The 23527-nt window shown below is 49.7% G+C and overlaps 7 protein-coding genes across 7 annotated transcripts; 4 read left to right on the top strand and 3 right to left on the bottom strand.

Moving 5' to 3' along the window:
* Positions 1-2247: 2247 nt before the first annotated feature.
* On the bottom strand, positions 2248-3803 carry FMAN_08592 (uncharacterized protein; the record flags this gene model as incomplete). Its single annotated transcript, XM_041835090.1, has 3 exons — positions 2248-2610; positions 2662-3554; positions 3617-3803. 3 exons carry the CDS (start codon positions 3801-3803, stop codon positions 2248-2250), a joined length of 1443 nt encoding a protein of 480 aa, XP_041685288.1.
* A 448-nt stretch (positions 3804-4251) lies between these two features.
* FMAN_08593 (Transcription factor IWS1) lies at positions 4252-5642 on the top strand (the record flags this gene model as incomplete). Its single annotated transcript, XM_041835089.1, has 3 exons — positions 4252-4785; positions 4840-5318; positions 5369-5642. 3 exons carry the CDS (start codon positions 4252-4254, stop codon positions 5640-5642), a joined length of 1287 nt encoding a protein of 428 aa, XP_041685287.1.
* Positions 5643-7346: 1704 nt separating this feature from the next.
* On the bottom strand, positions 7347-8264 carry FMAN_08594 (uncharacterized protein; the record flags this gene model as incomplete). The annotated part of the gene is made up of 1 exon (XM_041835088.1): positions 7347-8264. One exon carries the CDS (start codon positions 8262-8264, stop codon positions 7347-7349), a length of 918 nt encoding a protein of 305 aa, XP_041685286.1.
* A 3775-nt stretch (positions 8265-12039) lies between these two features.
* Positions 12040-14227, top strand: FMAN_08595 (putative dis1-suppressing protein kinase dsk1; the record flags this gene model as incomplete). Its single annotated transcript, XM_041835087.1, has 5 exons — positions 12040-12062; positions 12490-13274; positions 13335-13404; positions 13460-13718; positions 13787-14227. 5 exons carry the CDS (start codon positions 12040-12042, stop codon positions 14225-14227), a joined length of 1578 nt encoding a protein of 525 aa, XP_041685285.1.
* Positions 14228-15634: 1407 nt separating this feature from the next.
* Positions 15635-16788, bottom strand: FMAN_08596 (uncharacterized protein; the record flags this gene model as incomplete). The annotated part of the gene is made up of 3 exons (XM_041835085.1): positions 15635-16418; positions 16473-16708; positions 16765-16788. The coding sequence occupies 3 exons, from the start codon at positions 16786-16788 to the stop codon at positions 15635-15637; spliced, it is 1044 nt and encodes a 347-aa protein (XP_041685284.1).
* A 1212-nt stretch (positions 16789-18000) lies between these two features.
* FMAN_08597 (uncharacterized protein) lies at positions 18001-21572 on the top strand (the record flags this gene model as incomplete). The annotated part of the gene is made up of 4 exons (XM_041835084.1): positions 18001-18009; positions 18074-18554; positions 18613-21466; positions 21521-21572. The coding sequence occupies 4 exons, from the start codon at positions 18001-18003 to the stop codon at positions 21570-21572; spliced, it is 3396 nt and encodes a 1131-aa protein (XP_041685283.1).
* Positions 21573-22437: 865 nt separating this feature from the next.
* On the top strand, positions 22438-23392 carry FMAN_08598 (uncharacterized protein; the record flags this gene model as incomplete). Its single annotated transcript, XM_041835083.1, has 2 exons — positions 22438-22531; positions 22584-23392. The coding sequence occupies 2 exons, from the start codon at positions 22438-22440 to the stop codon at positions 23390-23392; spliced, it is 903 nt and encodes a 300-aa protein (XP_041685282.1).
* Between the last annotated feature and the right edge of the window lie 135 nt (positions 23393-23527).

Raw genomic sequence — 23527 nt, 5'->3', positions numbered from 1 at the left:
GGGGGGGGGGGTTGAAGGAGCTCGAGGCCGACTCCGCGAGTCAAGGGAGAGAAAATAAGGCTTGCAGGAGTCGCAGATCAATGGCGCTTTGAAGCGCGCAATGTTGTTTCTCTTTTCCTGTCGCAATTTGCGTTCTCAGGAGGGATTAAAGAGGTTGCTAAGCAGTACTGGTAGACTTGGTGTCCACTCGATCGTCGATTGCGCCGGCGATAGAGACCAAAAGTTGGGCGCTGTGGTCTATGCACAAGACGGGTTGGCAACTATTTGAGTTGAACAATTGAAGATACTGAAGTCCAATTGAGACCGAAAGCGGAAATTTTGCGCATATAACGGAAGTTGTACAGATTGGGAATAAAATGAGAACTGATTGATTGTAGGTATGTGTGAGAAATGGGACGATGAAGATTGGCTATGTCCAGTATGGGAATCTCTTGCGATTGCGATCACGATTATCGTCGCGCTCGATTGCCAGGTTAGGGCCGGTTCAAATAGAGGCCTAGAACCACGGCGAAGTTTCTCGGCTGTAGCTTAAATTTGCTTGATGTCCAGTTACCGTGCTGAATGGATCCTGCGTTTCCTCGGCGAACTCTGTTGCAGATTGTATGTCTTGCAGCTACTCCGTAAGGTATGTAGTCGATTACAGTAGCTGGGGTCCTGGCTCTATCTCACGCTTCATGTCGTGAAACAGGCGATGATCGAACCGCGGATATGGAAGCTCTGTAGGGAAATACAAAGAGCGTTGATGAGGTATGGAGATCAAAGTTGAGAAAATGATTAGGTGGCCGAATGAAAGAGCCTTTTCTGGTTCTGCCTGAGGTAGAACTTGGAAAGTACGCTCAACCTCTTCAGGTTGGTTACCAATGTTATCTGGAGAGGGTTGTTCCACTTCTCTGCTGAAGAAAGGAAGGAACTCTATTTTTGAACCGGCACAAACGTTCTTGTCTTTGTAATCCATTCCAAGATTGTCGACCGCTCAAGCTAGGATTCTTCTGTCCAAAGGTCTCTGATAACCATGAGAATGAGTGCCATGGCCAGATCGACCAGGCCATACCAAGCTTGAAATTTACTTAGGGCCGTGGTCTGAGTGGACAATGTGCTCAACGACTCGTCATTCTGCAGTTGTAGACTGCCGATGAGCCTTTCTTATTGCTCGCCCTCTCATCGCCATTTTCCAGGTGCAAATCATGTCTTTTTTGAACCTCGAGATGTCTGAGACAAAGCTGTTTTTGTCCGCACCACACTTCCCCTCAGCTTCTGGGCAAGGAAAACTGCAAAGTTGTACGCCATCAAACTTATCTCCAAGCCTGATCCAAGGTCACATCCACCACAAGTACGTCCATCGTCCAATTGGAATGTTGCGGAGTCTGCCAGATTGTGCATGCTTCCTTGCATTTGGCGCATCCTTTCAGCCCTCCATCTCATCACCGTAACTTCGCATCGGAAAAGGCCAAACGGATATAAAACGGACGGCCATTACCAAGCACTATGCTCCATTCAATGAGATCTCCAAGGAGAGAATAGGTCTAGAGCCCTTGTGGATATGATGTCAGAGATATGTTAGGCTTGCGGCGATCAGAACATCATGGTTGATCATATGGAGTAGGCTGGGGTAATTTATATCTTGGCAACATAGTATGATTGACATGGCTGCATTGAAGTACTGCTGATGGTAATGGAGCCAATGCCAAGAAAAATACCACACAATATCTAGTGTGCGACCGTGATAAATGGTGGTCCAGGGGGTAAAAAGGAGCGGTTTCTCAGAATATTGGGTATTCATTCCAGTTGTCTTCCATCTTCACCTGAGATTTAACTTTCATGCCAGGGCCATCCGTCGAAGTGCCCCTCTCAACCTTACCCCACAGTACGTCATCAGCCTCTGACAGCCTCAACGTTCAATCAATTCAGCTTGGATCATGATCTTGAGCTGAGCTGCACTGTAACATGGCCTATAATTGCGGCCTCTGTGGCTGATAATGCCATTGCAACAGCGATAAGAGGGGCTGAGAGAACTCTTCAATAACAAAAGATGCAGAGTTCACTGCTGTATATAGTGATTGACAATGTTACATACCCCAATATCCATCCATCCGTCCATGATACCGCCGTCCATGCTATGACCTGATTTTCCAAACACCAGCGAACCGCGCCCCGTATACATGCGCCCAGTTCCAATGCACCACTATTATACAGCCAGGTTATTCAACGACAAAGGAAAATAATATATGCCTAACTCTCCGTCAGAGCCTATGCAAACGGTTCCCGGCGTCCTTTACTAGGACTTCGGTTTTTAACAGGGCTACGGCCCCGATCCGTCTTGCTTGGGCTCCGACGTAGTGAAGGAGTGTATGGAGGCGCAAGAATCGTCTTCATTTTTGGCGGCGGCGTACTGTCCGTATCGGTACCATCGTCGAGCAACATGTGACGCTGCATCCTTGGTGTTTGTACAGGAACCCACATGAATCCTGGACCGTTCTCAGGGGCCATGGATGGATCGTGAGGTGGAGCTGCGGGTTGTGACTGAACGGGAGGTGCTGGCTTGCTGACATATCCACCCAAGAAAAAGTTGTTGGCGAAAGCGCAAAAGATGAGAACAGCGAAGAAAAATCCCTGTGAAGTGGTTAGCTTGGCGATTATTATTATGTGGCATGGGGTACCCACCCAAGCCTTGAGGTTCATTGCTTCGGAAAACTCGTTGATGATCTCTGCGATTTGCTTCGCAGTCACCTTGACCCTCATGATAGCCTCAGGGTTCTGTGTCATGCATTCAGACCACTCCTCGCATGCCACTCTGAGCGCCGGACGGTCGTTCTTAGCACATCCGTTGATACTGTACTGAGTTTGGCATTCCGTAATTTTCCCCATGATCTCGATTCGTGCCATCTCGTTTGCATTTTCGATATCCGTTTTCACGGTGGTCACAATGGACCAGCCAATGTAGACGAAGACTGATACCAGGAAGAAGTTCACAATCAACTTGACCCATCTGTAAAGATTGTCGGGGGCGTTAGGGTGTTCGTCCAACATATGCAACAGAGATCCCAAGAAACCCCTCGGCGCTTCCTTTGTTGCCTTCTTCTTGCCACGAGTTCGTCTCGGTGCGATGCTATCTTCCGAATCGGAATCTGACTCTGTCCATCGGTGTCGAGTTATGCTGCTGACATCTCTATCGAGATTATGTCTCTTTCGCTTGCGAATGAATTCTGATACAGAGAGGTCTCGAGTCGCTCGTATTTCGCCTCGACCTGGTGTATGCTTTTTGCTTGAGAAAGGAGTCTTGCTGTAACGAAAGGACTTGTCGATCTTGGAGGGACTCGTCATGCCACTCATGTTGATATCGCTCATACGGTCCGCTTCAGGAGTGTCATTCGGGAAGTCAGAAACCTCTGTCAAGGCAGGGCTGTCTTCTGCGCCTGAGGCTTCAGACAGCGCAACGTCATCAAAAGGTCGCCGGGGTGTTGTAAATGCAGGGTTGCGGAATGCTGGCGCGGTAGTTCTCGAGGACAATTGAGGAGTAAAGGAGGATTGCGGCGGTTTCGTTTTTGAGGGTGTCCCTAGATTTGCGAAAGGATTTGGTCTTAAGCTCGATTTCGAAGGGGAGCCAAAGACTACAAACTGTTAGCAAAGAGCTGCCAGACATCGCGGATTGTAGAAGCTACAGCTGCAACTGTGACGCCGGTGAAGTTAAACTTGCCATTCTGTGAGTTACTTTTTGCTGCATGCGTAAAAGGACTCGTGGGATCAAAAGGGCCGCTGTTCTGGTACTCCCAGTCCATAGGACCTTCGTAAGTTCGACGATCCATAATCGATGATAGCTACTGAATAGCTCGAATAATTACGATGTAAGGTTCGCCAGGTGGACAGAGGCTGGGGTTGATGTCGGGGCAGCTGTAGTGACTGAAAGTAGCTGCCAGATTCAATCCATCGAGTATTCTTCAATTCATCCGTGGCAACCAAAAAGACCAAAGTAAACAAAGGGTGCGGGCCATCTGCCTGAGGTTTCTAGGTGGAGCTTCACGATTATGTCAGCCAACAGGGGTCGCGCCTCGCACCTGTGGCGGCTCTAGCCATACAAAGAAAGTTGAAGGTTTGCGAATTGCCAGTCTTTCCATATTCACAGCTTTCGACGATTCTTCACCAACAAATTTCTAGCACCAACCTCTCAAAGTCTCTCAAGCGCTGTGAATATCAAGTTTCAACAGGCGATAAAGAATTCCCAGAGCGATCTCGTACGATCGACGACGCGACGCCATGTCGGAAAGGGATTCCCCCATTGGCGAGCATGCCAATGAGCCTGTCAACGATGGCCAAGAGCAAGAATACGAAGATGCCGTCACCGCCGCTGATTCTGATCGCGACTCCGATGCGCTGTCCGAGGTAGACGAGGATCAGTTCGAGGATTACGACCCAGAAACGGCCAACATCGAAGACCGTCCCGTCGACATTGACGAAGATGTTGCTCGCACATTGAAAGCTACAAAGCGAAAGCGCGCAGACGGAGAGGCCCCAAAGAAACCACGTGAAGGTCGCCGAGATAAGAAGCGCCGAGATCGAGATGAAGATGTTGATATGGATGATGCAGAGGATGGAGGCAAAAAGTCACGACGTTCAAGACGCGCTGCCGGTGATGGAGAGCGACGTCAACGTTCTAAGCCTGCTAGTCCAGAGCCAGAGAAGGAAGAGAACTTGACACCGGCAGAGCGAAAGCAGCGAGAGCTTGACCGAATGATAGATGCGGCAATCAAGAAGCCAAGCGGTCTCAAGCGCAGGAAGAAGGATGAGATTGTGGGTTTCAAAGTGCATATGCTCAAGTTCTTTCACTAATGTCTTTTTACCCAGGATCTTGAGGACGAGATTGATGACCTTCTAGCGGATCTCAAGGTACAGATGGAGCAGGCTTGTCAGGCTGATAACCAGGCTCGCGAGGCCGGCCAACCAGCTCTGCACAAGCTGAAGCTTCTCCCCGAGGTCACCGCTATCTTGAACCGAAACAACGTCCAACATGCCGTTCTGGACCCCGATACGAACTTTTTGCAGCACGTAAAGTTCTTCTTGGAGCCTCTGAACGACGGCTCTCTTCCAGCGTACAACATTCAACGCGACATCTTCAACGCTCTCGCCAAGATGAACATCGAGAAAGAGGCACTCCTCAGCAGCGGTATCGGAAGAGTGGTGGTGTTCTATACTCGTAGCAAGAAGCCCGAACCCAGTATCAAGAGAATTGCTACACGACTCCTGGGAGAATGGAGTCGACCTATCCTGAAACGAACCGACGATTACAAGAAGCGCCAGATCGAGACCCGTGACTACGATTATGAGTATGTATTCTCTTGCGGCTTGTCCCTTGCACGTGCTAACTTGATGCTAGATCTGCCAAGATGGCACAACGCCAGAAGACAAGCTCTCAATTCAGCCTTTCCCAGCGTCCTGCCGTCAACGCCAAGGATGCTGAGCGCGAACGTCTACTGGCCCCATCACGAGGTAACAACTCGGCGCGTATGGTCAACTTGCCTTCGAGCTACACTGTTGCTCCCCAGAGCACCTTTATGGGCTCGCAAAACTCCAGCCATCGTCCCCTTGGTGCAGGTGGTATGGAAGCTTTCCGCAAGATGGCCCAGAAGAGCAAGAAGCGGGCTAACTAAGGTCAAAATTCATGGTTGGGTTTTCTTCGGAGCTTCTTGGAGCGTACCATATTCAGGCGAGCATTACGGTTGTAAGCTATTAGTTGAGGCAGAAGAGTCGACGCACGCGGGTTCTGGGTTTGGCGTTCTCGGCGTTCACATAATAGGCTACTAAACAAATCAAAACTGGAGCCCTCATGACGGGCTAAAGCGGACTGTTTTTTTCACATATCATTTATGATTGTGACTCTGATGCTTGTGATGTGAAACGTGGTCGTCCCGTGCTCATGAGACATCAGATGACATAGACGGTTGACTCCCACGTGGTTTTGGGGATGTTTAGTCACTGAACACATGCTGGAGAGATGAGTGTCGTTGACAGGGTGTGTTTATTGGCTCGACATTGGAATCCTTCGATCTTCATGGCAACCTCAGTTCATGCTTGTGGGAGGACCTCTTCTGTGACTCTGTCATCATTTGGAGAAGCGTTCCCCAAAACAACTTCAGCCTCAGAGTTAAGCTCATGTATATATACGAGGCATGAGTAGGTAGTTTAGGGCACCCTTCAGTCACACGCTGGCCACTTCCTGTGCGGCTACCCTCGGTCCTTCTCTATCCAGTATGTCAATCTTGACCACTTCCTCATTAGAAGGTGCTTCTAGCCTGCTTTATACCGCTATCTTCTGCTTCTCATACATTTCCCATGACCTCTTTCTACCCATATGGAGCCATGCCAGTCCTCATCTGCCATCAACAGCACAAAAATGCCTCCAGACCTGGGGCCTAATGCCGGTGCAGAGAGTCATCTCAGATGTCGTTTCTGAAGTAGATGAACAGTATCTCACAACGCCTTGAATGCATGCGGTCAAATAAACACGCGTCAACCCAGGCAACATTGTACCACTCGAATGCAGGTCCTGGCTTTCTTGAAGTGCGTGTCGTGTCATAAATCAACACGACACAAGAAGTCTACGGACTTGTTTGATACAGCCCCGATCGGCTCCAAACCCATGTAGGATCTCATACCTACCTAGAAGTAGCTCTCAAGAGCAGTGTTGCGGTCGAAGGAGTGGCATTGCCTGGGGGAATCTGTGACACTCTCTGTGTAAGGGGTAAGGAGGAGGCAGAAGATCCAGCTTACCTCGAACAAATGACCCCAGAGAACGTCTCACCGACACTTGCATGTTAGATAGTTAAGGATGCAAAGCAAAGGATGAGAGCGAATCTGGCTGAGTACACTATAGCCATAGATACCAATGCGCTGCGTTGTTCACTCAACACGCACTCTCCCATTCCTAGTCTTGTTCGAAGGCAGCCGGTCGGCTCATGTAACTAGTAGTCCCAACCAGGACGCAGCAGTTCATGCGAGATACCTTCGTTGTCAAAATAGGCCCATAGCTTAAGCAGCCTAGGCGCGTTGCCATCCTCGCTTTCGATGTGCGAATATGAGATGTTCCAAGTGGAGTACATTGTCCTATGGCAATCAGTTACAGATTATCCTCCTGTAGCTCAGGAGACACTCCTTGCAGGTTTTGAAAACCTCATTGAGTAGCATCAGCGGTCAACAGAGCAACAGGAGTCCGCGGAGCTTTTTTACAAGTTGCTCGGCAGCGTTGCCTTCGGTTTCTTCGTAGATGCTCTGCTGGCGTGAGATCGAATCCAGTATCTCCAGGCTATCTTGAATGTCTGTTAGTTCTCCAGGCGAATAGGTTGGCTGACACACCCTCAAGCCCCATCACAATAATGCTTTCTCCATATATCATCCATCTCTTTTTCTTGAGGCCACTCATCCAGAAACTTCCCAATCTCCTCCCTCCACCCTTTGATGTAATGGGTATTGATCGCTGTTGTGTACTCCCAATACCATGGATACCAGCCAGACATCTCCCAATCCACAATTCCTACTACTTTTCCCTCCTTGACCAAAATGTTACTCAGACTAAAATCCCCATGCGTAAACACGGTCCCCGTCTTCCTTTGCTCTGATGCTGAATGCATCTCGATCAATTTTTGGATCTCTGCTTGGCTCCCTTGGTCTGTGATGGAGTTTGTATTCGAGACTCCGTTCCGAAGGAAAAGGTTGAATGCTGCCTCGTTCAAGAAGGGGCCCAACCCTTTTTCCCCAGCAGCATTCCATATCCGATGGTCGTGCAACTTGCCTCCATCAGCGGCACATACAGCACCATCTGGGATCCCCTTTCCAGCGGGCTTCTTGAGTGCACGCAGCTCCTCAAGAATATTCCTTAGCTGTGTCAATAATCTATCCTTCTCGTCTCTTGATGCCTCGTGCCAGCTATCACTCAAAGGTTGCCCGTCAATCCTTTCCATTACAATATAAGTCACCCCTTTTTCATCATCTCGAAAAGCGCAATGCAATCTCGGAGTAGGAACGTCAGGCGCAAAGGAAGCTAAGAAGAGTAAAGCTGAGGCTTCAGAAAGGTGGACTGTGCGACCATATTTGACAAGTGTGGTTGGAGAAAGATATAAAATTGAGGGGTTTGAGTGTCGCCGGGTAGGCATGTGTCTAGAAACAGCAATTTGAGAGAGGGTTTTCCAGCGGTTGAAGCGACTATCGTTGTAGCCGTTGGCCCAGGCTTCACATGGGGTTGAGGAAGTAGAAACTGGCAAGATCGGTTTACACATGGTGAGTGCCATCGAAGTAGATGTCTATTGAGCGATCTGAGCGATCTACAGCTTAGGATATCTGATCAACGGGCTGGCTCTTTGGTGTATTGCCTATCACTGTCTCATGGTAGATACAGTCCAGGCCTCAGGCCACTAGAAGCCGCCAATCGGATTGGCCAGTATAAGTGAACCCTTATACCAGTGACAAGGAACTTTTAAGGTAGGCACTTTAGACGCAGAATGGTCTTGGTTTAACAATTGGTGACTTGTTCGTTCCTTCTAAGGGATAAAAATGATTATTGGCTCAGCCCTAGGATCCTTTCATCTTCATGGTAACCTCGGTTTATGCTTATAAGTGCGTCTCTTCTGACCCAGAGAAGCATTGCCTAATCTTAGACTTTATGAAGTTATCTGTACATTAACACAAGGAGGCCCGGGCCCCTGTACAACAGAGCATGGTCCCAAAACGCTCAAGTTGAACAAGTCTATTTACTTACTGGGCGTTCTTGAAATATGGGGTTTCACGACTGGGTTTGGGAAGTCTTCCTTGGTAAGTCCCTGGAGCGGTGACGTCAGGTTCGGGTATTGAAGCCCAAAGAGTTTGGTAATTGGTGGCTGGAGCTGAAATTCAATGCCTTATGAATGCGAATACGATTTGGGGTAGGTATAGTAGCGAAGAAGGCGGTAACACAAGGGACATTGTAGTGGTAATAGAGTAGAATCAACATGAAGTTGAACTGAGTATTGACATCTTCTGAATTAATCAGTACCTTAGTTAACTCGCCGCATCCTTGCAAAAGAACAACCTGGAGAGCCCTGCTCATGTTGTTCAAGTACCTCACGGACGTGGGGTCCATTAGGTTGGAGGAATGGCGTCAGACTCTGGAAAATCTGCGAGTGAGAGTGTCGATTTAGCGCGTATCTTTTTGATAACCGATACCTTCCTTACCTTCTCCAAATGCCACTAGCTCAACCAAAGCTTTCGATTTCAGGCACAGGGGTTACAAGACTAGAGATCAAGTTTCTCTTGTGGGATTCAATGCTAACCAGAAGCTTCCTCTCGTGCGTCGTCATAATCCTGTCAGTGAGACGTTAGGCTGCTTCAGGGTCGTGGTGAACGATATCCACATATAGATGCATCTCGTAGAGTGCCTGCTTTTGAGTATCGTCGTCTTAGTTGAGGTCTCAGTCATGACTTGTCTTTTCTTCATCTGAATCTGGTATTTTCGGATGAATCTCCAACCCGGATTAACTCTAAAACATATCTCTATCTGCTTTTGTCGATGCAAAAGTATGCGCTTTCGGTGTATTTTCGTTACGCTAAAGATTAGATCACAAAATTTGAGGATACTAAGATACCTAGTAGGTAGCCTGCACTTGCACTTGTAGATACCTGACCTGACCTGACCTGGCCTTACAAATAAATGATTGCGGAATCTGTTGGCTGCAAGAACCTCACCAACCTTCCTTACCAACCCGGACCCTGGGCTGGCTGGCTTCCTCTAGCTGCCCCTCCTCGTCTCCGACTGATAATCTTCTTCTTCCTTCTCCTCCGTTTCTTCTCCAAGCAAGTTTGTATTCATCAACACATCTAGACAATCCGTCGCAAAAGTCATTACTCGGACAACCAGATTACATTCAAGTATCCATATTACAGCGTATTAGCTTTAGCTTACACTGGGACCAATACACCAAGCACAATCACTCACTGTGCTTGATTGATCCTGGTCACCTCAGATTGCGCCGCCACTAGGTTATTACTGCGCAACATCTTTTGGTTCGACTTGCAACAGATCTACCTTGGCGCCACTGCCACACCACGACCGCAATTATCCTACCGTACTCGTCTCCCCGATATATTCTTCTCCTGACTCTGTCCGACACCCTCAACTTATCTCTCTGAGCGATTTTGATAATTCTTGAGAAAGCATTTCTTCGAAAGAAAGCGAACAGAAAATAACCCCACGTCCATCGAGCAAGCACTTACAAGCGCCCCTCTTCCCCCACTTCATCTCGACATCATTTCTTACCGACGCCCAAAGCTGTCGCATCCGACATTACGATAAACCCGTTGACGATTTCACGACCCTGTTCATTGACAACCTGGCGACATAGACGCCAGATCCATCTCAACTTGTCCCTAGAATACAGATCCTGCACTGTCGCGCACAGGCAGATTTGACGAATACACCACAATGAACGGCACACAATCCCCCGACGCCCAAAAGGCATCAAATGCCAACACCAACGGGAGCAACAGCAACAATAGCAGTCTTGCGGCTAAGAAGCGCAAGAAGGACTTGAAGCCAATAATTACTATGGAAGGTACAAACCAACCAGCTGGGTATGTACAAAAACGTTTCCTTGTTGGTCATTGAGCTCTGGTCGCATTTTGTTTTGGTTATCTATACACACATCTTGTTCGCATTCTTTCTCCATGTTTTGTTTTGTTGCAACCGCATCACACTACACAACCTTGATTTTGGAGAAACTTCTTGGTCGCAAATTGCTTTGACATTCACCTCGAGACCGCTGGTTTTACGGATCGCATGGCACCATCCCAAAATCCCCAAGGCGCCGCTGGTCCGATGTTGCCAACGACCCTGATACAACCAACTGCCCTAGCTACCGCTCAGATCAGCTGTTGCTGCGGTTATGAGACCAGATCCACAACTTCCATGTGACTGTTTATGAAGCAAACGGATGCTGGTTTATTAGGGAAGATCAACCATCATTCCATTCATATCGCCAAAATGGACACTCAACAAATATGGCGCGGCATTGCATCACCCTACAGAAGTAGCGAGGGCAGATTGAAACAAGTGTGGACACTGCTCACAGTGGCTGTTCTGGAGCTTGGGGGCCCGTGTGCTTGGGCCTTGATAGGAGGATACGACCCCATAAGCCTTGGGCATTCACCAACCTTGGATCACTCGATCGATCACTGGGTCCTCTGTACCTGATTTTGGTCTGCCCTGGAGGTGGTGCAGTCAGTCACTTGCCCGTGGCACCTCTGATTGTGCCTGAAGCTTCTGTTGGCTGATGCATGTGGAGGAGGATGAGAATGTGATGGTGATGGTTGTGCTCATGCTGTCTGATGCGATACCACCTGACTGAGTTGTCCGCTCTTTGCCATCGCTTTGCATTCTCCATTGCCGCTCATTCTCTCTGGAACTCGCTTGGCGAGCTGGTTATTCGAGCCTTGAGCTCTCAGAGACCCTTTATTCGCCGGGCGGGACGCTCCGTCTTGCGCCGCGTGCCAGCCATCCCATGGTCTCTAGCAGGGCCCTAGAAACAGAAAGCCAAGCGACTGCAGATCCGCAAAGAACGCTGAGCCCAGAGTCAAGAAAAGCGAAACAAATCAAAGCCAAAGACAAGGAGCACGCCCCCGAGCCCAGTCGACCTCTAATCTCCATCAATCTCTCCCTCGACTTGGCCTCGCCTGTTTATATATTATTTTCTCCTTTCTCCTGTTTTTGGCTTTCACTCGGGCCTTTATGTGCCCCAGCTTGCAGTCAACCTCAACCGTTACCATCGTGCACCAGAAGTCTTTGTCATCTTCGTCATTTTCGCTAGATCCTTGTTCTCTCCATCACCTTTCCTTATCCCCCGCTCATAAACCGCCACGCCGCTCACCGGCTTATCTGTTGCGCTGCTCCCACGATTGTCACTATATTTCACTACGTGATTTGACTTGAGCTGGTGCTCCCGGAGTTACGGAGCAGAGAAGGACGAAGAAGCAGACTCAACGCCCGACTTATTACCAGCGCAAGCTGCGTCATGTGAAGGCACCATGACCAGCTTTCTCAAATCAAGGTTGCACTTCCCCGTCCCGTTTTATGCTTTGTCGGTAGCGGTTTGGCGCCCAAGCTTAGGCGTGTGTTTCACCGCTGTCGGTCAATTCAGTGCCCGAGTCTTTTTGGTACCGAAATCTTCAACTGGAAGCGCCAGTGAAAGACTTGACTCGTTGCTACGTTATCGTCTGGATGATGTTTTGATGCTTCCCCGCCATTTCACTATACCCAAACCCAATCCGGCAAAGGTCCCCCACCACGCGCAAAGCCTCAGCTCTTTCGCCGCCGTCGCTCGCCCACCAAATCTTGCGACCGTGGTTGTTTGATCTGATTGCATTGGCTCCGCCTCAATTCTCGTTCATCATCTACACGTCGCCTTGTTGCGCTGATTTTTGCCGCATCTCTACATATATTTTAAGCCACCGCTGACCTCCTTTTCCCCCTTATAGATCTCACCAGCTTTCCGCCATGGCCCACTCCCCCTCTTCCTCGTCCGTCGACGATGCCGCCGAAAATACTGCAGATGAGGAGGATTCTGAAGATTACTGCAAAGGTGGCTACCACCCAGTGCAAGTCGGGGAGAAGTTCAAGGATGGAAAATACACCGTTGTTCGCAAGCTAGGATGGGGTCATTTCTCAACCGTCTGGCTGTCCCGCGACAATACCAACGGCAAGCATGTCGCCCTCAAGGTCGTCCGTTCCGCTGCCCACTACACCGAGACCGCCATCGATGAGATCAAGCTTCTCAACAAGATTGTCCAAGCCAAGCCCGATCACCCAGGTCGCAAGCACGTTGTGAGCCTTTTAGACTCATTCGAGCACAAGGGACCTCACGGCACCCATGTCTGTATGGTTTTCGAGGTGCTGGGAGAGAATTTGCTTGGGCTCATCAAGCGCTGGAATCATCGTGGCATTCCCATGCCTCTCGTCAAACAAATTACAAAGCAGGTTCTACTGGGCCTCGACTACCTCCATCGCGAATGCGGTATCATCCACACCGACCTCAAACCAGAAAATGTCCTTATCGAGATTGGGGATGTTGAACAGATCGTTAAACGCGTCGTTAAACCTGAATCTGCCGAAAAGGAGAACAATCGCAACGGACGTCGGCGTAGAAGGACTCTCATTACCGGCAGTCAACCACTGCCATCTCCCCTTAACACCAGTTTCAACCAGTCCAATCTTTTCCCCTCACCGAACAACCACTCTAGTCTTGCTGGTGTCCTGAACGAAGGTAAGCAAACCATTAATCATCTCGTATGTGGCTCAACAATGACTAATGCGATCTTGTCAGCAGGCAAGTCATCAAAGGAAGCATCTCCTAAACCATCCGACGATGCCCAAAAGCAACGAGAAAAGTCTGCGTAAGTTATTTGCCACCCAACAAAGAAGTTTTATCGGGTGCTAACAGCACTCAAGCGATCTCCTCAGTCGAGAGGTCTCAGGCATCTCTCTAGACAAGTCAAACTCTCCCTCTGCTTCAACAGGCGAAAAGCGCAAAGCAGAGGATGCGCACGCTTTCGACGTTATCAGCGTCAAGATTGCAGACCTGGGCAACGCCTGCTGGGTCAATCATCACTTTACCAACGACATCCAGACAAGACAATATAGATCACCCGAGGTCATTTTAGGTTCCAAATGGGGTGCCAGCACTGATGTATGGAGTATGGCAGCTATGGTACGTACAACGATCTCCTCGGCGAAGCTGGCACTGGCTTCTGCAGAACATTACTGACTGCCCATTAGGTGTTTGAGTTAATCACAGGTGATTACTTGTTTGATCCCCAGTCAGGTACCAAGTATGGCAAGGACGATGACCACATTGCTCAAATCATCGAGCTTCTTGGGCCATTCCCCAAATCTCTATGTCTCAGTGGCAAGTGGAGTCAGGAGATCTTCAACCGAAAGGGAGAATTGCGAAACATCCACCGACTGCGGCATTGGGCTCTACCAGATGTGCTACGCGAGAAGTATCACTTTAAGGAAGACGAAGCAAAGCGTATCGCAGACTTCCTCACACCAATGTTGGAGTTAGTACCTGAGAAACGAGCCAATGCTGGCGGCATGGCAGGCCACGTCTGGTTGGAGGATACACCTGGCATGAAGGGGTTGAAGATTGAGGGCCTGGAAGTCGGTGGCCGCGGCGAAGGCATCGACGGCTGGGCGACGGAAGTGAGGAAGAGATAAAGTGATTATAGACGCTTCGGGCATGTCGAATACAGAGAAACAAGCGAAACACAAGTCGACAGTCCAAGGCAACCCACATGACTGACGCATGTGGGCTTGACTGGTCTTTTTTTTATTGTTTCTTTGATGATCCACACGAACGGCTTGCGGTGCTACATTACACTTGTACATCTTGACGATCTGAACAGCGGCATCTTGTCAAGCGAGCCGACTATGATGATGATGTATGTAGGCGAGGGAGGGAGTACATGCAAGGGGTAAAAGATTTAACGACTCGTCCAATGTCTTAGCGCTCTTTGGTCTAGCCTTGGGGAGCAAGAACACATCAGACCTTGATATAGGCTATCAAAATAAACTCAGCGAAAGGTATCCTTAACTTATGCTAATTTATGTAAGTCTTTTCATCATTTAGGATCATAGTCCTAAGTTTTCTTTTCCCCAAGTCCACATTATGATGAATCTTGGGTGCTGCGCATGGTAAGGCTTTACAATATTACATGGCAGACTTGACGGAAGCGTATGCTGGAATTACTCTAGTCAGGAGACTGTATAGCTGGAACATGATAGACATGACACGTTTTATAGCAATGGTATTAGATTGAATCGGTGATCGACTCTAGAGGATGCCGGCTTTACGAGGGCTGATACTACGGAGATCATACCCTCTACTACCCGCATCTTTCATCCCATCCGCCCATTTGAGCTATGTCCTTCAAGACCATGAGACGATAGCGATATAACCTGAGGTATACTGCGCTCACATGCTACGAACGGTATACCAACTTTGCTACAGACGTCATAAACGTAACCTCTCCCACCCAACCCAAGCTCTCGCCTCTCGCCTCTCAACGATTATCACGCCACAAACAACTTGCAGTTCATCGCGATACAAAGTACCTCCCTTATCATCACCATTCTTCTTTCGAGGGTGACATCCCCCAACAACTCCTAATTGAGAAACTCCTGCAGGTTACCTTCATGCACACGCCAGTCTCCGGTCAGTAAAACATCAGGAAACTAGAAATCTCCGGGTATTTTTGATGAGAAATATACGTAGCAGCCAAAGACTTATGGCTCAATGGCCTCCTTGACAGACCAGTCCAGGGTGATCAAGTTCCAAAGTATTTGCATTATTAAACAAACCCAAACCCAAACCTCATTCCCGTAGTTATCACCACCATAGTGCTCGTATAGAATTACATAGTAGACACAGATCATTTCTTGCCCTTTCCTCGGCGCTTCTTAACGCTCGCGGTTGGACCGTCATCGTCTTCCTCGATCTCCAACTTGCCTGAGGGAGGGATGAAAACTTAGGACCTTGAATCCTAAGTTATGAAGAGTTCAGCAAAAGGCGCCCTAGATTTAGACTAAGTTACCTAAGTCTCTTTATCATTTAGGATCCTGGTCCTAAGTTCTCTTTTCCCCACTTGGTTCACTCTTGTCACTAGCGAAGTCTTCATGAGCGCTCTCGCCATCTGTGGGAGAGTCTTTAGCGGCGTCGAGAACCTCGTTCATGATGCGCTTTCCCTCGTCGATCTCTCCGTTGGGAGCACCGCATGACATGCACCTCCACTGCCCGACCTCGGAGAGTGTCTTGGTCCCGGGAGGTGCTTGGCCGTTAACAAGTCGGCATGATTTGCAGATGAGAACAATACGGTTCTTGGGCGCAGTCTCGTCCTCGCCAAGAAGGACGTCAAAGATACGGTCGTACCAGTGAGATTCAGGGGGCCCGGTCTGGTATGAGGCGTAGCCGGTTGGCATCGGAGGAGGCTGAGGAGTACCGGGGGCGATGGGAGGCGGAGGAGGTTCAGAGAATTCAGCGTTAGGAGCGAATTCAGCACTTGGTTCCATGGGGTTTTGAGGAGCTGGCATTGGGCTATGCCGGCGCTGGATGTTGGCTGTCGCAGGAGGGGGCATGCGTGTTCGTCCGGGAACTCCCTGGGGAGGACCATTAGGTCGCTGCTTGTTGGACGCATTATCGGCAGGCTGTTCACCGTCCTTCTTCTTGCCCTTGCTCTTTCCATCACCGCCGTACTTCTCGATCAATTCCATAGTAGAGTCATATTTGGTGGCATCCTTAAGTTTCTGGATCGTTTTCGCGCGCTCCGACTGATGGTCCTTGAGGCGAGCGCTCAGGTTCTCAATGCGAAAGTTGTAATATGCGGCTAGGGTCGTGCGTGTAACGTAGATGCTGTCATGATATCGTCAGTCGCATGCTCAAGGATTATCGAGGACTTAGACTTACAGCACTGGGCCACCGGAAAGACCGCCCCATTCGAAAGCGCCGAGGTTGTTATATCCGACGACGAGTAGAAGAACGATCGCATAGACGAGGTAGGCGAAACTGAGGTAGAGTGTCCAGATGACGCGAGCGCGGCGAGAGCTTGCGCGGACCTTGTCGAGGGATGCTTGGGTGTCGGTTATCTTGGTCGACAGGGTAGAGAGGGTCTTCTCGAAGGAGGCAGTCGAGGAGGATTCGCCCTACGAAAGGCCATATTAGCTGACAATGAAGTCTTTCGGTCATGACGGCGACTTACCCCCCAGGGCCAAAAGGCCACCATTTTGATCAACCTAACAGTGGGGGAGATTTGATGTAAGAAGAACACAAAGGAAAGACGACAGAATGAAAAAAGATAAGAAAGGGAGAGTATGCCCAGGTAAGGGCGAAACAATGACGGTACGAAGAAAAGGCGGGAAAAGTGAAAGGATAGACAAAAGATGTGATGAAGGAATGGTCAAGTTGACGGTAGGCAGCTTCTCGCCAGGAGTGACCTCATTCAGCTGAGCTTGTGAGCATGTGGGCAGCCTAGAACACATTTGAGTCCAAGTAGGACAAGGCACTCGGGAGCAAGAAAACATCAGACTTGAATGCAGGATGTCAAAATAAACTCAGCAAAAGGTCCTCTAAACTTGTATTGATTTACCTAAGTCTTTTTATCATCTAGGATCAAGGTCCTGAGCTTTCTTTCCTCCCCTAGACAGGGCAGGACAGGACAGGGAGCTGTAGCTTGTAGGGGGCCTGTACCTATAGTGGCTCCACTGATGCCATTTTTGGACGGGAAGCTTGAAGATCAATTGAGCTCAACGACTAAGGTAGAGAGGATTTGATAGCGGCCATGGCTAATATTGGATATTTACTAGATAAACTAAATTTAAATGTCTGAATACAGAATCCAATCGTTCAACTACTTTGACTCGGATGTATAGTAGAGTGATTTATCACTATTCCGTATAGCTTAAGCACCAAGATATTACAAGTTACAGGTCACAAGCGACGTTACAGGCGAGTGCAGCTCTCGACCTGCAACAATGGGCCAGCCACCTGCAATTAACTGAACTGTCATTCGAATGCCTTATGTTCTCCATGTCTAGTTCAAACCTCCCAAAATGTCAAGGACATCAAACCCAAAAGATCAAGTAAACTATTGCTGACATGCAAACGTGGAATGCGGCCCCTGAGCGGCTGAGCCACAGTCATTAGACGCCACAATCCTACCCCAGAAATTTGACAGGATCGGTCATGGCTCGGAAGCAAGTGCTGTAACTCTGTCCACTGAGACCCTGCAACTCCTTTCATCAGCTTAACAACCGCCAACTTTCGCATCGTCATGAAGGCGTTTTGTTGAGCCGCCTACTATTCCCTTTACATCGATCGTCTAGACTTTCTTTTGTCTCTTTGTATTTTCCTGCCTCAAAGATTCGTACTTCATATTTAAATTACGCGCGTCCCTTGGTATCATTCAGACGCTGGTCTTTGACCCAAGGGAGCCATCATGTTCCAAGTTAGTTCTTCGTGATAATTATCTGTTTGCACCTCATATATATGCAGTGACTGACATGTTTCAGAGGTTCAAAAGCGCCATCGATCGGACAATCGCCGAAGAACAAGCCCGCTCTCAAACAGCTGCGCAATCCAGGTCCCCCTCGAGAACCCGCTCAACATCGTCGCGAAAGGGCGATGGCACACCAGCTCAGCGCGCAAAGGCTAGGAAACAGGCTGCCGATGCTGGCGACGCACCGAACCCAGATCCTGCCGTATTCGAGGCTGCTTTTGTGATCGACGACGAGAGTGAGCCGAGCCGAGCTACCACCCCAATGCCTCCTGCTGCAAACGACGATTCCAAGACCGACAATGGTGACACTCAGAACAACGGATCGGATGAAAAGAATGCAGACGGTTCCAAGGACGAGGCCAATTCGGGCAAGAATCAGGATGGTGGAGATGGCGCTTCAGCGGCCAAGCCAGAGGCGACCAAGTCTCAAGAGTTGAGCCCTGAGATCCGCCAGAAGCTGCGCAAACTGGAGAAGCTCGAGGCGACGTATCCCGGTAAGTTCATATCTACGAATGCGCACGGCAGGGGCAGAAAACTAATACATGTTTAAAGAATTACTTCGATCTTACCGTGTTGCCCATAGGCGAGCGACAGCGATCGAACCATTCGAAAAGGCCCTCCGAGAAAACACCCCCTTGACTTCCATCAGCGATCCCGAAGCACTTGTCGAGTATCTCAACCAACTGAACCTCCGAAGCGACATGGTGATGCAGGAGCTGAAGAAGGTTTCGACAGATAAGGAAGAGTTGCAGAAAAAGCACAACGAAACCGAGGAAAAGGCCAAGAAATTGGAGGAGGAGCTTGCGGCACTCAAGTCAGGAGACTCTAGCCAGCCAAAGACGGAGGAATCTGAAGCTACCAGGGACGATAAGCACGAAGATACCCCCCCTGAGGTCCCCGAAAAGTCCAAGTCTCCTGTTTCCTCGGTCATCGGGATGTTCTCGCCCAAACATAAGCCGCAAAAGTCTCTATCTGAGGTTACTGAATCCATTACTGAACCCAAGGACAAAAGCGAGGAGTTCTTCTCTTACGATGATGAAATTCCCCACCTTCAAGCTGATCTCACGTCAAAGTCTGAGGAAATTGATAAGCTCAAGTCCGAGGTCGAGAGTCTCCAGAAGGAACTTAACACCGTCAAGGAGAACAGCGCTGGTCTGGTTGAGAACCTGGAGAATGCGACTCGGGAGCTCAGCGAGTCTCGCGATGCTGCCGCCGCCAAGGAGTCCCTACAGACCCAGCTTGATGAGCGCAACAAGGAGATTGAGTCTCTGAACCAACGACTGGAAGAGGCGCAAAAGCAACTCAAGCAGCTGGAAGAAGACAAGAGCACGCACACAGCCAAAGTTGATGAGTTGGAGGTTTCACTTGCTTCATCAGACAAACGCGCGAGTGAACTGGACGCCGAGTTGGCCAAGGCTTCGAACGCAAAGAACATCTCCAAGAAGCTGATCGATGATCTCAACAATCAGATCGAGCTCTTGAAGAAGGAGAAGACTGAGAGCCAGACCAAGATTGACGATCTGACCAAGAAACTGGAGACAAAGCCTGCTCCCGTTGCACCCACACCCGCTGCAACTCCAGCGCCTACGGCTTCACAACCTGCTGCGGCTGCGGGCGGTGGAAATAAGAAGAAGAACAAAAAGAAGAAGGGCAAGGGTGGCGCCGGTGGTGCTGCAGCTCCAGCTGTAGAGGCCGCTGTGGAGACTCCTGAGCCAGCAACTCCCGCTGAGCCCGAGGGCAATGCTGAGCTTGAGGCTGAGATCGCGAAGCTAAAGGAGGAGGTTGCTGAGAAGGATACGCAGATCGAACGTTTGAGCAAGAGGCGCAAGACTGAGGAGGACCTGCGCGAGGAAATTGAGTCACTCCAAGAGAACCTTCTCACAATTGGTCAGGATCATGTTGAGGCCAAGGAGAAGATTAAGGAGCTCGAGGCGGAGAAGTTGGAACTCAAGACACAGATTGCTGATCTTGAGAAGAAGATTGACTCATCTGCTTCAGATGCCGAAGTCAGCACCAAGCTGCAAAGCGAGATGGAGTCCTTGAAGACAGAATACGACGAGCTCAAGGAAAAGACGACCACCCTGCAAGCCGACCTGGGCGCTGCCCAGCAACTGGCCCAAAACCGATTCAAGGATCTTACAGACCTACGTGAGGTGCTACAAAAGGCGCAGCCTGAGTTGAAGAGCCTGCGCCAGGAGTCTGCTACGCTAAAGACTACGAAGGAGGAGCTCGCAACCCAGACCAAGGAGCTCAAGGATATGGAGAAGCGCGAGAAGGATCTCAAGCGAGATGTGGAGCGTGTCCAGAAGTTAGCCTCGGATCGCGAGACTGAGATTAAGGGTCTTCAGGAGAAATTGGCCACCGAGACAAACGCCAAACTTCGTCTCGAGGATGCCCAACGGGTATCTGGACGAGACCTTCGCCGATCTGAAGCTGAGAAGGTTGAGATTAGTGCAAAGGCTGAGAAGACGGAGGCAGAGCTCAAGACAGTACAGGAGGAGCTCGGCAAGCTGCGACCCAAGGTGAAGGAGCTTGAAGAGCAGATGCACAAATTGAAGCGGGAGAAGACAGCAGCGCAAGAGGAGGCTGAGTTCAAGACGCAGCAGTACAGCAATGCCCAGGGTCTGTTGAGTAGTATGCGAGACCAGACAGCGGAGATGTCTGTGCAGCTGAAGGAGTCCAAGTCGCAGGCTGAGTCACTGGAGGAGGAGCTTGCTGAGGTTCAGCGACTACTTCAGGAGCGTACGCGCGAGGGCGAGACGATGCGACGATTGTTGGCTGATGTCGATGAGCGTGCCGATAACAAGGTTCGAGAGATGAGGGCGCGAATGGAGGCAGCTGTTGAGGAACGAGATCGAATTGAGGATGAGTCGAGTACCCTTGCGCGACGCAAGACACGAGAGACGGAAGACCTGAAGCTGAAGTTGAAGGATCTGGAGCGTGAGGTCAAGACTTTGACACACGAACGGGATGAGCTTGAGCAGCGTGAGAAGGAGTGGCGTCGACGACGAGAAGAGCTCGAATCGGTGGAAGAGAAGGCCGAGGCTGAGGCGGACGAACTCCGAACAACAGCATCACAGCTGCGAACAGCTCTCGATGCATCAGAGAAACAAGTCCGTGATGTTGAGAAGCAGCGAGCCGAGTTACGACGAATGTTGGAGGAGGCAAGGCAACGGTACGAGAAGGTATCCAAGGATCTCAAGTCAGTGCAGACCAAGCTCGTGGCCAACTCAAGCCGCAGCTCGTTCGATTCGGTACGAAGCGGAAGCAATGGCTCGCCGGCCGCTGGCGGGACTCCAGATACGGTCTATCTCAAGACGATTCTACTGCAGTTCCTGGAACAGAAGGACACCAAGCTAAGAGCTCAGCTTGTGCCGGTGCTGGGCAAGCTATTGCGCTTTGACAAGTAAGTGTTTACTACGTACACCCTTGATGGGCATGGACTAATCTAGTGTAACAGGACGGACGAGCAAAAGTGGCAGAAGGCAGTGCAGCATATCGAGGTTAAATAGATGATGCTCGCGAGGGTGAAGGAGACTTGGGATGCATGGAATGGCGTTTGGTTTGGGTAACGCCGCTGAGGTCTGTAATGAGACGACATCTGGTACAAGTGTAGGATTACTGTGAATGAAACAATCGAGTGTTGTTGAAACTGTCAATGCCTCTGAAAAGGATCGTGATGGTGTTGATGTCGTTGGAACTACAGTGGGGTAGATGTTAAGCCTCACGCCTCTACTTAGAAGTCATGACACGCTACGAAGTCATTTCTGAACATGAGAGGTCAATTCACCTGTTGATTTCTAGATACGGTAATACATGGCTTGGCCGATCAACGGTTTTGCTTCAACCTTTTCTTTGTAAGCTTATGAAGATCGCGATGAGGACCGATCGAATCATCATCTTGACCCCACGTCGACGTCATGATAGAGCCTCACGCTGCAAAAGACTCCAATTGTTGTTTCGCTTGTCATACCCTTCCTTTCCTCCTCTCTCAATTCACGGATCACTTCCTCCGCTGTCTTTCGTCATGGACTGAGCAGAAGAGAAAGTGCTGATCTCATCATGAGCTCGTCATTGGGTGTATGAGACAAGAGAGGGCCATAAGTTGAGATGCGCATTGGTTGAAGTGCCAGTTCTTGCCAGTTTGCAGTTTCTACTATTTATTGTGTACCTTAGCTACCCCTCTTTTTAATTGAAGAAGTGTTTGTTATAAGAATCATGTCCAGGCAGTTTCTTAGACTTGGCTCCAGAAGCTTTCTTGCACCGTCACTTCGACTCACGACTCCTTTTGTTAAGAACTCTTGCATCACAACTTCAAATCAACTACGAACCTTTCAGTCAAGCAACAGAAAGGACTTTCAGTACACTACAGCTACAATGTCGGGAACACAACCAGCAAGTGGTGGTGAGCACCGAGACTTTTCTCGCGATGCCTTGTTTGATCTCTCGGGCAAGGTTGCACTCGTAACAGGTACGTCTATCTCAACGACATCATCAGTGAGCAGTGTGGCTAACAGATGCAGGTGGCGGCTCTGGCATCGGCCTCATGGCCACTCAAGCCCTCGCCGTCAACGGCGCAAAGGTCTACATCACCGGCCGCACAAAGGAGAAGCTCGACACCGTCGTCGAGAAGTACGGCAAGAACATCGCCGGCGAGATCATCCCCATCCAAGCCGACATCGGCAACAAGGAGGGTATTCAGAAGCTCTACGAGGAGTACTCCTCCCGTGAAAACTGCCTCTGCATTCTCGTCAACAACGCTGGCATCTCGAGCAACTCGTTCCAGGTCGAGGCCGATTCTGCGCAGGAGATGAAGGAGAACCTCTTTGACAACAAGGATGCTACATTCGAGGACTGGAACTCAACTTACAACACCAACGTCACGGGCATGTACTTCACTACTGCTGCTTTCTTGCCGCTTTTGCAGAAGAGCAGTGAGAAGCACCAGGGCTGGAGTTCAACTGTCATCAACATCAGCTCCATCAGCGGTCTTATCCAGAAGTCTCAGCACCATTTTGCCTACAACGCCTCCAAGGGCGCAGCCGTGCATCTCACACGCATGCTCGCCGCCGAGATTGTGAGCAACAAGCTCAAGATCCGCGTCAATGGTATTGCACCTGGTGTCTTCCCCTCCGAGATGACCACCGATGGAAGTGATGAGGCGCAGAAGAGTTTCATCCCCAAGGAGAAGTATGCTGAGAAGGTTCCCGCTGGACGGGCTGGCAAGGACCAGGATATGGCTGCTACAGTGTTATTCCTTGCTACAAACCAGTACTTGGTCGGACAGACTGTTGCTGTTGATGGTGGTTACACTATTGCCGCTGGCCAGTAAATTTGATGGAGGGACAAAAGCTGTATCATAGAGGGACATGACATAATGAATCAACCGTAATGATTGACAAGCACGACTCCAGTTCGTTTCGGTGATGAATGCATGGCTTATACTGACTTCTATACTTGTTTTCCA

The sequence above is a fragment of the Fusarium mangiferae genome, assembly GCF_900044065.1.
Source record: "Fusarium mangiferae strain MRC7560 genome assembly, contig: FMAN_scaffold009, whole genome shotgun sequence".
Classification (NCBI taxonomy): domain Eukaryota; kingdom Fungi; phylum Ascomycota; class Sordariomycetes; order Hypocreales; family Nectriaceae; genus Fusarium; species Fusarium mangiferae.
The sequence above is the reverse complement of the archived record's forward strand: the minus strand, read 5'-3'. Positions and strand labels throughout refer to the sequence as shown.